Source organism: Populus nigra, chromosome 19, assembly GCF_951802175.1.
Source record: "Populus nigra chromosome 19, ddPopNigr1.1, whole genome shotgun sequence".
Taxonomy (NCBI): domain Eukaryota; kingdom Viridiplantae; phylum Streptophyta; class Magnoliopsida; order Malpighiales; family Salicaceae; genus Populus; species Populus nigra.
Genome location: NC_084870.1, coordinates 12948598 through 12962745, shown reverse-complemented (window position 1 = coordinate 12962745; position 14148 = coordinate 12948598). Strand labels below are relative to the sequence as shown.

Sequence of the window (14148 nt, the reverse complement as noted above, 5' to 3'; positions counted from 1 at the left end):
TTCAAACAAGTGTTTAAAAAACAGTCCTCGGCTCTCTCTCGCCCTCTTTCACTCGTCTCCATCGTTTTGACTGTACGGTCTCCGCCGCAGAATCAGCAATACTATCCGACGATGATATCAGCAGAGGAAGCTCTCCAAACCATTCTCAAAGTCGCTCAGCGTCTGCCACCTGTTTCCGTTCCACTTCACGACGCTCTTGGCAAAGTCCTCGCCGAAGATATTCGCGCCCCCGATCCTCTCCCTCCTTATCCTGCCTCAGTCAAGGTTTTCATTAATTAATTAATAAAATAAGACTTTTAAAACGATTAATTTTCTTTTTTTAATAATTTTTTTCTTGAAAGGATGGATATGCAGTGATAGCATCAGACGGACCCGGAGAATATCCGGTTATAACAGAATCAAGAGCCGGAAATGATGGACTTGGTGTTACCTTAACTCCTGGAACCGTTGCTTATGTTACTACCGGAGGTAAATTTTATGATAACAGAATCCGGTGATGGGTTTTATTTGTATTTTTGTTCAAATTTTAATTATTTTGTTTTTAGGACCGATACCTGATGGAGCGGACGCAGTTGTCCAGGTTGAGGATACCAGAAAGGTCAAAGACCCTTTGGTTGAGCGAGTGAAAATAATGGTACAGACTCGCAAAGGCGTTGATATTCGTCCTGTGGTATGGTTTTGAATATTAGGGTTAGAATTATGTGTACGAACATTACGTGGAATGAAATTGGCTGTAAATTGTAAAGCTTCACTGTGGTCGAAATTCGCATAGAAATGTATTTTTTTAGTTAATAACTAGTGTATTTTGGCAGGGATGTGACATTGAGAAAGATGTTGTGGTATTAAAATGTGGAGAAAGATTAGGTGTTTCGGAGATTGGGTTGCTTGCTACTGTTGGTGTAATGATGGTGAAGGTATTGTTTTGCTTCTCATTTTTATGACTGATTAATATGTTCATCCAGAATATGAGAGATTGTGCTGTCATTTAGGTATATCCTATGCCTACGATTGCGGTGCTTTCTACTGGAGATGAACTCGTGGAGCCAACAAATGGTGTTCTAAATCGTGGCCAGGTATTATATTTCTCTGGAAACTTCAACTCGGTGGTTGAAGCTAAACGCAGCAGTGCCTAAGATAATTCAATGCAAGGAGGGGAAAATGGGCTATAACGACCATGCATTAGGACAGTGAATTCACTGAAATCATGTAAAATTTAAGTAAATTACTGACTGATTTAGGTAAATTGAAATTTCTTAGATTGAGAAATCTCTTGTTCTCTTTGCATACTTTATAACAGATCCATGGCAAAGAAATTAAACACAAAAACATGTGGATTCAGATGTTATTCTACTTAAAGAATGGACCTTTTGGATTGAAAATGATTATTTTTATTGTAAATAATTTTATAGGTTCATGGATTTGAGACTTTTTTTAGAACTGGTTGCTATTTTATTTTTCCTAGCAGCATAAATATTTAGGCACTTTGCAGAGAGCAGTTGCCGTGTCTTATCATTGATGTTACTCCAGTAAACTACCATATTGGATTCATCAGAATTGGTTGCAGGATGGCTATTTAGCATGAATAAGACCATCTTTTATTCCAATTCATAGACAGATCCCTTTGTTGTCCATCAATGTTACACAATATTTTCCATGTGGTTTGTGTTTCTTAAGTTAAAAAATTTATCCTATTCAGCTCTATGTAGATTAGGGACTCCAACCGTGCTATGTTACTGGCAGCTGCAATACAGCAGCAATGCAAGATTCTCGACCTTGGAATTGCTCGAGATGACAAGGAAGAACTTGAGAGGATCCTGGATAAAGCCTTTTCTGCTGGGATTCACATTCTTCTGACTTCTGGTGGTGTTTCCATGGGAGACAGGGATTTTGTGAAACCATTGCTCGAAAACAGAGGGACCGTACATTTTAACAAGGTAAATTTGTGTCCATTTGTATGCCTTTTTTATTAGTTTACTTTGGCAGTGTTTTGTTTTATAAATACATGTTCTGAGGTTTAGTAGGTCCAGATTAAGTGGTGATAATTGGAAGAAATAAGCGTTAAGCTACAATCAATTCTACATCACGTTGTTTTGGTGTTGATCATCTCCAGGTTTGCATGAAGCCAGGGAAACCTTTGACATTTGCAGAAATCAACTCGAAACCAGCTGACAATATTGCATCAGGGAAAATTCTGGCTTTTGGATTGCCTGGAAATCCAGTGAGCTGTCTAGTTTGTTTCCATCTCTTTGTAGTCCCTGCCATCCGCCTTGTTGCTGGATGTGCAAATCCTCATCTTCTGAGGTTGCTGAGACTTCTAAAACATTTTTCTTCTTTTCTCATGCTTACTCCAGTTGCAATTTCTTTCATCGTTGGACTGCAATTTAGAGTGATAGATTTGACTATGAGATTCTAATTTACTATCTCTTACTCAGAGTGCAGGCTTGTCTTCACCAGCCCATAAAGGCAGATCCAGTGCGACCGGAATTTCATCGTGCAATTATTAGATGGAAGGCCAATGATGGATCAGGCAATCCTGGGTATGTTGCTTAGAGATATTGCCTTTGGATGTGGGGCCCTGGAGGGTTGGGATTCAGTTGGATCCAACTTGTTCCTGACTTCCTCTGGGTTATTTGGCTTACCCAGTATAAGAAAGACTCAACTGTATTAAAATGTGTCCCATTCTTGTGGATATCAGATTTGTTGCTGAGAGCACTGGTCATCAAATGAGCAGTCGGCTTTTAAGTATGAAATCAGCTAATGCTTTATTGGAGTTGCCCGCAACAGGCAGTGTGATTCCTGCCGGAACTTCTGTCTCAGCCATCATAATTTCTGATTTAACTAGTACTTCTAGTAGCGAGATTGGCTTATCATCAGATGCAGCTTCTTCAGCACAGAGAAATACTTGTAGAGAAACAATTGCTGGTGAGACCTTGAATGGTGAGTTCAAAGTTGCTATTTTAACAGTGAGTGACACTGTTGCATCAGGGGCTGGGCCTGATCGAAGGTATGGTATCGCATGCTGCTTTTTCCCAACATTTTAGCGTCAACTGCACAGAAGCTGTTACTTACTTGATAGACTAAGCACTGCTATTAGTTTCCTTGCCATCACAAAACATATTATTCAAATATGGTGATTTGCATTGTTTGAATATGTAACCACCTACCTCATGAATTTTTGTGAATGAACAGATTCAAGGTGCTTGTGGCTGTTTCATTACTTTTAAATTGAATATTGATCAATATCTTAAGGTAACAGACCTATATGCCAAACCAAACTTAATGACACTCTGAGTGTGTTTGACATTATGATAACGATTGCTTTTTAAAGTGCTTTTCGCTTGCAAATGCATCAAAATAATGTTTTTTTTTACATCAGCACATCAAAACGATCCAAAAACACTAAAAAAATGAATTTGAAGAAAAAAAATCATTTAACACACCCAGATGGTTCAAATTGTATGTATTAATGCATCTAGATACACCTGTCTGAATAATTATTTCAGAAGGGTCACTTAATTGATGCTAAATCAAAAGAGCGAAGTCAATATTGCTCCTTGTCAGAGTTAAACATGGAAAGCATTGAGTACTTTGCAACAGTATTTTAAATAATAGCTAGGTCTGCAAGCCATATTGATGGGATTCTCTTGTCTCAGCAAGTTGTTTTGATGACTTTAGTTGAAACCTACAAAGAGGAGGATAAGATATATCTGCAAATCAAGAAGAGAAAGAATATAATAAAAAAGGTGAAATGGTGTCCCATTCCTTAACATCTGCTAAATACACTTGCAAAAATTCCTTTGTAGTAGAAAACCATGAGGAAGCCACAAACATATTCTATACCATAACCGCTTTGGGAAGGAGTGATTTCTGACTTTTTTTTAAAGAAGTTTTTCTTTTCCTGTCCAGATCCTCATAACTACAATGATCACAAGACTTCTCGGTAGATTATTGTCCTCATTGATACCAAATGAATACAAAAACTTCCACCAGCTCAGAACCATCCATTTCCAACCACAAAAACCTTTTCCAATTATTTCAAGCCATTGAGGCCTGTTGGAACTTGGATTTGTTTCTCTCTGTTGCTAAAACACATTGCCTTGAAATCTTAGTCATCTCTTAATATTTTTCCATGCATATTTTATCCCCTTCTTGCATATGATATTTCAACTTTAAGTCACTGTTGTTGCCCCAACTAATTCTCAATGCCTATGGTTCCACCCATTCCTTGGAACTTGTTATCTTGAACTATTTACCCCAAACCTTCTTCTTTTCGAACGTGTACATGTTGCTGAACTGAGTACACAACTATGATTTTCATAAGGGATGTAAAATTATATCCTTGACGTGGATTTTTAGATTCTGACTTGCTTGTCTATGGTGTCATATCAAAGAGATTGAAGTGTGGACTGTTATGAAACCTAGCTTTGCCAGTCTGGAGAAATTAGACTGTTTGTCCTTTTCTTGTTGGGAAAAATGTGTTTGTTTAAATTGATTGAGTTTAGAATTACAAATAAGTATCATGAATTTCTATTTCTATGTTCCCGGGTTTATCTAAGCTCTGAAAGTTGAATAATCTCAAAAGGGTTTGGACATTTGCAGTGGCCCCAGGGCAGTGTCAGTTGTAAATTCCTCATCAGAAAAATTAGGAGCAAGAGTAGTTTCAACAGCTGTTGTCCCAGATGATGTGAGCAAAATCAAGGCTGTTGTGCAGAAATGGAGTGATACTGATAGAATGGATCTCATTCTTACCTTAGGTGAGGTTCTTCATAATTCTTTACCTTGCCAAATTCTTAAGTTGAATGCATCTCAATACTGCTTCTTCCTTCTTCTTTTCTCGAGCCTTTTCCCCTTTTCTAATGTTATTTTATTTAATGAAGGTGGCACTGGCTTTAGCCCGAGAGATGTGACTCCTGAAGCAACCAAGGAGTTAATTGAGAAGGAAACACCGGGCCTTCTATATGTCATGATGCAAGAGAGTTTAAAGGTACCATAACACCTGCCTTCTTTTATATATTACTAATGTTTAAATCCATGAGGTATGTTATTCATTTACTCCGAAAATGGTGGTGTAAATTGGAAACTCAAAGCAATGCATTTTGCATGCTTTTCTTGGTTTCTTTCTTATGTTGCATCTAATTTTTGATTCAATGATAGAACTTTTGTGTGTTTGGAGATGCAGCCAAGCAGCATTGATTTGTACATTTGAAGTGCAAAAAATAGATCATGCTCATTCCATTTGTGAATCCAATTCTCACACTACATGTTTTTAAGGGAGTGTTTGTGTTTGCGATGAGATTCTATAAGTACAATGAGAATTGGCCATAAATTAATCTGCTAACAACACCAACATTGGTGAAATTGCTGTGATCTTACCGCTGCAGAAGCACTTTTTGCTCAAAAGAATTTTCACTTCCCTTTCCTCATCTAATACAGGTGACGCCTTTTGCTATGCTATCACGATCTGCAGCAGGAATAAGAGGCTCAACATTGGTAAGGTCACAATCATTTTTAAATTGTTAATCTTCTAAACAATAGTGTGGAGGGGAAGCATCTCAATGTTCTGTTCTTTATTTCTTTTCTCGCAAATGCTTCCAGCAGTCATCAGGGATTTAATTTTGTTGTTCGTTTATTTAGGATTTATCAGTAGGCAAACTTTAAACACTTTTCAACTGTAGGGATCATGGTTGTTAAACTCGTGAGTTGACTCGTAAAAACGTACGATTTTACGAGTCAACACAGATATATAGTGTTAAATCGGGTAGAAAACTCGAACATTAGCAAACTCAGTCAAACTCAGTCAAACTCGGTTAAAATCGGTCAAACTCGGTTAACTCGGTAAACTCGGACCGAGTTTACCGAGTTTGACAAAATTAACAAAAACTACTAAAACTTCTGATTCTTTTGCCTTCGCCTTTCTTGAAAACAACTATTATTAACAAATCGAGTGCTTTAGTTTTCAGTGAGGTAGAAGAGAAAGTTAAATCAAAGTGATTTTTATTAAAAGAAAGCGGGGTGGGAGGAGGTGGAGGAGAGGAGGACTGGAGGAGAAGGAGGTGTTAAAGAGTGCAGCTTTTGTGAGATCTGAGGGTTCAGTGGGAATAGCAACCAAGTAATGAGTAAAAGTCATGGAAATGACACTAAGTTGTTTGTCCTGACAAAGAGAGCGCAAGAGATGAGCTTGAAAGTGAGAGAGGAGAAGGAAAAAGAAGACTGATAATGATGACGATTATTTGAGAAAGAGAGCGAGAGAGATTGTGATTGCTTGGGTGGCACGTGCTGGACATCATTTATCATGTTATTTTTTCTTTTTTTTTTAAGAATTCAAAATTATTTTTAAAAAAATTTAATCAAAAAAATCAAAAGCTTTTCAAATACAAAAAAAAAAATATGTAACATCAATGATTTCAAATAAATAAATAAAAATTCTAAAACTAAGGTAATTGAAAAGGACCATTTATATTGTTAGAAAGACAATCAAAATAGCAAATTAAAAAATAATATAAAATAAATATATTGTATTTATATTTAATATAAGTTTTAGTTTACATGACACACCATATTGTTTGTTTTAAGTTTATTAATTGTTAGTTAATGAAAAATTATTTAAATTATGCATGAATTTTTATTTGAACCATGTATTTTCAGGTGCTTGAACTATCTATAAAAAAATTTTTTTTTTATGATTTTACGATCCGAGTTTATTTTATATTTTTCGTGTCGTGTTAAAAATGTGTTTTTAACAACCTTGGTAGGGATTATGAAAAGAACTTACATTAATAACGTGCAGCAGGGAAATAAAATCGATAGTTCATAGTTAGAATTACAAATCAACGTTGAAGTTATCTCTGAAAGTTGGACTGTAGGCTAAAAATAACAGTCAAGATTGTTTTGACATGATGGTTGTGTTGTTGAGAACAATTCTTGATTTGCTATAAATTACTGTTGATACCCATCTTTTGAGTTGCCTTTGCCAAATTGGTGATCCAGTGTGGTCTGGACTCAATGACATAAATCATTTCCAGTACACCCTTGCTTTCCTTGATCCATGCCTTTTCAACCATATTTTCAGATCATCAATATGCCTGGGAATCCTAATGCGGTTGCAGAATGCGTGGAGGCTTTGTTGCCTGCTCTCAAGCATGCACTAAAGCAGATCAAGGGAGACAAGAGAGAGAAACATCCTCGTCACATTCCTCATGCAGAAGCAGAACCTGTAGATACATGGGAACGCAGCCATAAGCTGGCCTCTGGCAACCACACGGAGCCCGGCTGTTCATGTTCCCATTAAGTATATCGGGGAGGAGAAAACAGAAAACATGTAATTTATGTTTGCTAGTGGTTGACTTCTTATAGAGTTTGAATTTTGTATCAATAACTCTCTGGTTGTAGTTGACTTCATCTATTTTACCCGCTCAACTTGTCTATCCACCGTCTCTTCATTTGATTCTCTCGTTTGAATTCCAGTCTGTTTCTTCTTGGGAGCCCTGAGGCCATGGATGATTTCTTGCCAGTAAAACATAACGTAGGCTCGAGCTAGGGTTAAAGAACCCAAAAACATGTTCCTTCTTGCTCGAGATGGCTACTAGAGTTTTATCGGGTTAAATAAATAGAGTGATTTTTGGCAAAATGAGGAAAACGTGAGAAACATGTCTGAGTAAAATAATCAAAATAAATTGGAAAAAACGATGGAGAGACCAATCAAGAACTAGCTCGACTGTCTCAAGGCAGGCCTAGTTTACGGGTAAGGTGATTTAATTTGAATTAATTATAATTATTTTAATTAAAATAATATTGTTTTAATTTTTTAAAAGCTGAAAATAACTTTTATTTTTTTAAAAAAAGTTCAAATTAAAATTTGACCATATCATTCAAATTTAATCAATTCCAGGTTTTTTTTTAACTAATAACATTGCTTGAAATTGTTATGGAGTAATATCAAATGAATCCTTGACCCACGAGTCTTTTTACAAATTGAGTTCCAGACCTGTGCTTTCATTACCAACAAATCCAATAATCCTCAATTTGATTCTTTTATTAACAAAAATGCCCTTGCAGATGCTGAGGCATATTTTTTGACGGAAGTATTCATCGTCCAATTGATAATTATTTCATAGACTATGGATTAAATTGCATAACAAAAATAGTTTAGGAATCTAATTGAGAAATAAAAGTATTGGTCAGGGACTAACATGAGCTTGCCCCGATCATTTAAGACTCCCAATTGGGGACCCTTTCAAAATAAACCCTAAAAAAGCACCCAATTTCGTCTGCTATAAATAAACTGTCTCACTCCCTGTCTCTCTCCCTCTCGAATCTTCTCTGATCCATCAAATTCACTCGTGCTCTCGCTCTCGCTCTTTTGCTCTCTCTCTCCAATTCCTGCAATTGGGCATTTCCAATTTTCAATTCCCAATCTCACAGCCAAGAAGGTTTCGATTTTTTAAGCTCCTTGTTGCCGAACTTGAAAAGAGGGGTTGTGGAAAAGGAGGGGGAGGAGGAAGGGTATCATAAATTTATGGTTTTGTCCTCGTGATCTTGAAGAGTAAAGATATACCCGAATTCTGGATCCATGCCAAAGGTTTGTTTAAGCAAAATTTCTATCTTTTTGATTGCTAAAATTAGGGTTTTGTGATATTTCCTTGAAATTATAACTATATGCCATTCCTGCTTGAGATAATGCGATTAGGTTAGTGAATTTAGAGAATTCGTGGACTTAGTTTAACAGTGGCGGTGAGACTTTTTCGGGTTAAAATCGACTTTTCAGAATGATTAAGACAGCTAGCTTACAGAGTAATTAGTGTTCGGGGTTTGTCAAAAGGTTTGATCTTTTTGGTGCATTGATTTATGCGTGCTTCCTAGCTTAGGAGTGATCGTGCAATTTTGAATCCTTCCATCATGTATGTATGGAAGAAGGGAAAACGTTGTTTTATAATTGTATGTGCAGCTGAATATGATCTGGTGTGTGTGATATAATGGGATTGCGATGGTTTATCTCATTTAAATCCTGTGAAAACATTGCCTTACATTACTTGGCTGGGTTTTCTTTTTCTTTCTTTTTGTGTGTCTGTTGAGTTTTCTTTGATAGTTGTATGTCTAGAAGAGGGTTGTGCAAGTGAATATGATCTGGTATGAAATAATGAGATTGTGATGGTTTTTCTCATTTAAATCGTGTGAAAGCATCGCCTTACATTGCTTCTCATCTGGGTTTTCTTTTTCTCTTTCCTTTTGCGTTTGTATCTTTTGAGTGTTGTCTAGGAACGGTTTATAGCCCAGTTTAGCTGGAAAAGTTTATCTATGTTATACATAAGTAGTACAACCAAGAAACTGACTTGAGTAATTAATTAGGTCATATTATCATTTTCTAGAAAATTCGGAAGCTTATTTCTGATGGCTAGCTGTTAAGTTGTATAATAACTCTCTGACAGATATCACATGCCCTAATTTACAGGGTTTTTTTTTATTGAAATTCTCATCCTATGAATCATGTGTGATCTTCAAGCTGCCAGGTCTCTGCCTTGTTGCATCTTTTGGACTTGAGGATTTCTCCTAATGCTTTATATGGTGTTTGGAATTATGAGCATTATAGATTTCCTTGTTTCCCAGAAGTTTATATAAATTCCCAATGTTAATATTTTCTATTGACAAAAGAATATCCAATTTCCTCTTCAAAATATAGTGACCCTACAAAAGATATTGAACAGTGTAGATCTAACATATTATAAAACAAGAGAAAGATTTATTGAAAGCCTGCATGTTTGTTGAGTTTTTGCCTATAGCATGAACTTAACATGTGAGCATGCTATATTTGATGCTTGTTGTGATCTTTTTATGTTGCCCAACTTTGGCAGCAGTTTTATTTTTTCAAACATCTTGTTCTGTATATGCTTGGATTTAGTCTGACTGGAAAGGTAGCTGCTTGATGCATTCTTTGTTTATATGCTGAAATTCATTTTTAATGGTATTTGATAGTTATGAAGCCTTTTCTTTGTGATAAATAACACGCAGTTGGTGGTTCACCTGGTCATGAAACATTGACCCATGGATTCGGAAAGCAAGAAGTTTGGAAGAGGTAAGAGTTAGTTTTTACAATATTTTTGGTTTGTTGCTGCTTTACCCCTACCCCCTCTTGATTTTGCTTGTAAACAATATTTTTGAATCCTTATTGTGTTATCATCATTACCCATGTCAAATCACTACATAGCTGGATCTTTCTCGAATGATATGGGGACGTAGCTTTCTTGTATTTGTGAAGCATAATTCCTTTTGCCCTCCTCCCAAACCAAATTAAAACGGTACATAAACCAAAGCTGAAATGATATCACCAATTCTATCATCTATCACACGGTCCAAAGGAAAGTTAAGGCCAACGTGTCCTGTTCTATCACATAGTTCATGTGTTTTCACCAGACCTCCTGGGGTATGAAAACTGCTGTAAATTTTATCCAAGAACGTATTATAGAAACAAATATTGATATAAAAGAGTGTAGGTAGGATTGATTGTTAGGTCTATAACCCTTAATTAAGTATTTTTGGTTCAAAAGTGGAGAATGATTAGTTAACAATTCATGGGCTCTTCTGAAATTATCTATTTAGAAACATAAATATAAATAATCTTTCAACACAGTTTAAGTTCTTTAGCATTGTTGATCACTGACTTGTTAAAGCCTCATCTTGTTATCATCTTTGTATACATTTATACATGGGATTGGATGTAACGCATGCATATGCAACTGGGCTTTATTCCTACCCCCTTTTTTCTGTGAATTAAGAAAAAAACCTTATTTTACCCCCAATTGTCATTGTGTGCCCAGCTTATCTTCTTTATTGATTGTTTCTCAATACCTGAAAAGGTAAGACCAGATTTCATGTTGTCTTTATTTACACAGCAATATTAGCTTAGTTTATTTTTTTCTTATTGTCGTTCAAATACCGTAAACTTTCTCCATCCACATGAAGAAGGGAAAGGAAGAGGGCAATGAAGAAGAAACTCAGAATGTGAAAATGAATATAATGAGGTTTGCACAATATTTTGCTCGTTACGGTTATGAGATGGTGCCCTTTTGAAATTTCAGGACCAAGAGAGCTGACTGGTGCTGTTGATCTTATAAGTCATTACAAGCTGTTGCCCCATTACGAATATTTCTGCAAGCGGTCACTTCCTTTGTCAATTGCTGACACACATTATCTTCACAATGTGGTGGGAGACACTGAAATTAGGAAAGGAGAAGGGATGCAATTGGATCAGCTTATCCAAAATACCTCCAGAGATAGTAATGCACGCATACAGCCCTTTGACTTGAATGTACTTAGAGAGGCCTTCCAACTGAAGGAAACTACTCCCATAGATTTGCCTTCTGTAAGAAATCTATCTTGCCCTGAATTTCATGGGATTGTCAGTTTCTTTAGTTTAGTCTTGCTCACTCGATCAAATTGTCATTGGCTCTTGTTTGATGTCCCAATGAATTTTTTTTAATTTGTTTTATGTTTTTTTTTTAAAAAATCTTCTTTAGGCAGAGAAGGGGACTCCTACCATAGCTGGGAAATCAAAAGGTGAGTCCAAGGACAAGGATAGGAAGCATAAAAAACAAAAAGACAGAGATAAGGAGAAGGATAAAGAGCATAAGAAACATAAACGCCGTCATAAAGATAAAGATCGGAGTAAAGACAAAGACAAGGAGAAGAAGAAGGATAGAAGTGGGCATCATGATTCTGGTGCTGATCACTCCAAAAAACACCACGAAAAGGTTAGAACTCATTACTCGCTTGCAACTGACATGTGATTGATAAATTTGGAGTAGTGAAATTTCTGGGCTAAGTTACTCTTGCATGGTATTTGATATTGATAGTAAAGAAGTCAACTTGTTGTTGCATGATTGTATATATTACTAAGCAAATAAATGACATACTCAGCATTGAAATAATGCTGATGGCTAGGAAGGAACTGTTGTTACTCAGAGGTTTTGACATTCCATTTTTTATGTATGCTGTGATGTTTTCATTTTCTAAATTTTATTGAATGCTCAATGGCATTGTGACATATTGACTTTTTTGTTGTATGATTTCAGAAAAGGAAGCATGATGGGGATGAAGATCTTAATGATGTGCATAAGCACAAAAAAAGTAAGGTAATAATATTTGTTTGAAGTAATGGTAATTTTGCTGTATGTTCATTCTCATCTCTCTCCTTTTGTTATAAATTACTTGCCTGCTTTTCACTCCTTCGCTCCTGGTTCTCCTTAAACAAGACGTATATTTTATAATCTGTTCTCTTGCAGCATAAGAGCTCAAAGATTGATGAAATCGGTGTGATAAAGGTAGCAGGCTGAAACGGTTGGCATACTATAGTTCATTTTTGTTTGAAGTGGTTGTAGTCGACAGTTTGGAAGGGGTTTTGACTTAAAGTTGTCCTTTTTTCTGAGGTAAATACCTTTGCCAGAATATGATTTCTATCCTGCTTTTGATTTGATGTGTAAAAACTAATTTTGTGAATGTGCACCTACTAGATACTCCCTCTCCAAAGTAAACAAATAAATTAATGGTAAATTTTGGTTATATAAAAGCTATCAGCTCTTGGCTACCGAAAATGACTTCTATGAACATGTTTGAAATAACTTTTCCACCGGAGAATGTTTTTAACCCCCCTTTTAAGGCTAAAAAAGACGTTAATCCTGATTTTGTCTTGTAAACTACATTGTTTTTAGCCCCCCTTTTAAGGCTAAAAAAGACGTTAATCCTGATTTTGTCTTGTAAACTACATTGGTCAAGTTGGTTTGTATGTGATCCATTATCAACTAGACACATTGTGATTAGGAGACCAAAAAAAAAGAGGTGTCTCACTTGCGATGTGGGTCTCCAATGCCCCTTATCTATTTATTTTTTTGGAGAGTAAGTTGAAGGAGATTAAGGGTGCGTGAAGGTTGAGATGGAGGTGGCTAAAGAAGATCTTGAGTGCTGTACTTTTGTTTGCCATCTCGTTACCATGGTTTTGAAACTCAATCCTAAAGATGCTAGAAAGTATCTTGTTGAACTCCATCTTTGGGTCTAACCACCAAGGGTTCTGTATAAGTTCTCTAATTTTTTTCTCACTGTGGTCCCACTTCTTGAAGTTTTATTATTTGTTGAAAGATAAGAGGAAGCTCTCCTCAGGCATTATCTAAAAAGATGTGTAGGAATGATAATTTTTGGCTGATTTGAGTATGAAGCACCCAAACACGGGAGCCTCTGATCCTCACACTCTGCAGTCTTCTATCTACCAGAGTATAACTATATGTTTTAGCATCGACCATTGCCTCTGCTTATTTTCACTAACACCATTGAGACATGTCTTATGTTACGTTCTCATTTTTATGCAGGGTAGGTTTTGAACTGACTGAAAATGCGAAGATGGTGAATTCACCTGACAAGAACATTTGGATGCCGGGTAGAAATTTGCAGAAAATGGAACTTGTATCATATAGTTTCTGGTAATAGGGGAAAACTTCCATCCCTTCACTTTTTCCTTAGCTTTTCCGGTACATTGGATAATGTCAGCATGTACACACATTATTGTAATCATTTTATCCTTTTTAGGGTAGTTCAAAGCTTCGTTCTATAATCAGTTTCATTTAGTATTTTTCAGTTTTTGAGTTGTAGGAAGAACATGTTTTAGGATAGGGATTGTGTATATTAAATTAATTCCTTTCTTCCCCAGTGTTTTATGGCAATGATTACGTGCATCTTTGTTAACCAACCAGAATTAAAATGGTCAGGCTTGCATACATTCACTTGAATGCTTTACTTTTATGGGATTCTGAATCTCTGTGTCGTGTTCATTTGTATACCAACATATCCCCAAAATCTGTGATGCAAGGACTTGACAGAACCCAGAATAACCCAAAAAAAAACAGTAGACATCGCCAACATGAAGCCTCTCAAACTGCATGCCAAGCTCTGGATCAGCCAATAATTCTGGGGACACTAGGGACAAGAATTCCACCAGCTCGTTTGAGTGAAACTTTCGTATCTCTTTGGGAACAGCTGGGAATGGACGGGTGATTTCTATATGACGGCGGGGAGCATAGCTGACTATCAAGTTGTGAGCCATACCGAATCAGTGGGGTGTGTGCTTAGGCCATAGTAGCAATTACCAATAATAAGTTCATAGGAGGT

The 14148-nt window shown here is 36.3% G+C and overlaps 2 protein-coding genes across 4 annotated transcripts; both read left to right on the top strand.

The window, feature by feature from the left end:
- LOC133679638 (molybdopterin biosynthesis protein CNX1) lies at window positions 1-7424 on the top strand. 2 transcript variants are annotated; one of them, XM_062102296.1, is made up of 13 exons: window positions 1-264; window positions 342-468; window positions 546-634; window positions 813-914; window positions 990-1073; window positions 1707-1934; window positions 2111-2301; window positions 2433-2537; window positions 2696-3004; window positions 4600-4754; window positions 4878-4984; window positions 5434-5490; window positions 7070-7424. In XM_062102296.1, the coding sequence occupies exons 1-13, from the start codon at window positions 112-114 to the stop codon at window positions 7286-7288; spliced, it is 1926 nt and encodes a 641-aa protein (XP_061958280.1). In that variant the 5' UTR covers window positions 1-111; the 3' UTR covers window positions 7289-7424. The 2 variants fall into 2 exon arrangements, with proteins under 2 accessions (XP_061958280.1, XP_061958279.1); XM_062102295.1 differs by having other exon boundaries at window positions 2-264; window positions 546-670.
- Window positions 7425-8234: 810 nt separating this feature from the next.
- On the top strand, window positions 8235-13689 carry LOC133679639 (mediator of RNA polymerase II transcription subunit 19a-like). Of its 2 annotated transcripts, none has more exons than XM_062102297.1 (7): window positions 8235-8578; window positions 10006-10069; window positions 11073-11356; window positions 11511-11744; window positions 12066-12125; window positions 12276-12419; window positions 13353-13689. In XM_062102297.1, the coding sequence occupies exons 2-6, from the start codon at window positions 10039-10041 to the stop codon at window positions 12324-12326; spliced, it is 660 nt and encodes a 219-aa protein (XP_061958281.1). In that variant the 5' UTR covers window positions 8235-8578; window positions 10006-10038; the 3' UTR covers window positions 12327-12419; window positions 13353-13689. The 2 variants fall into 2 exon arrangements, with proteins under 2 accessions (XP_061958281.1, XP_061958283.1); XM_062102299.1 differs by having other exon boundaries at window positions 9970-10069.
- Window positions 13690-14148: the final 459 nt, after the last annotated feature.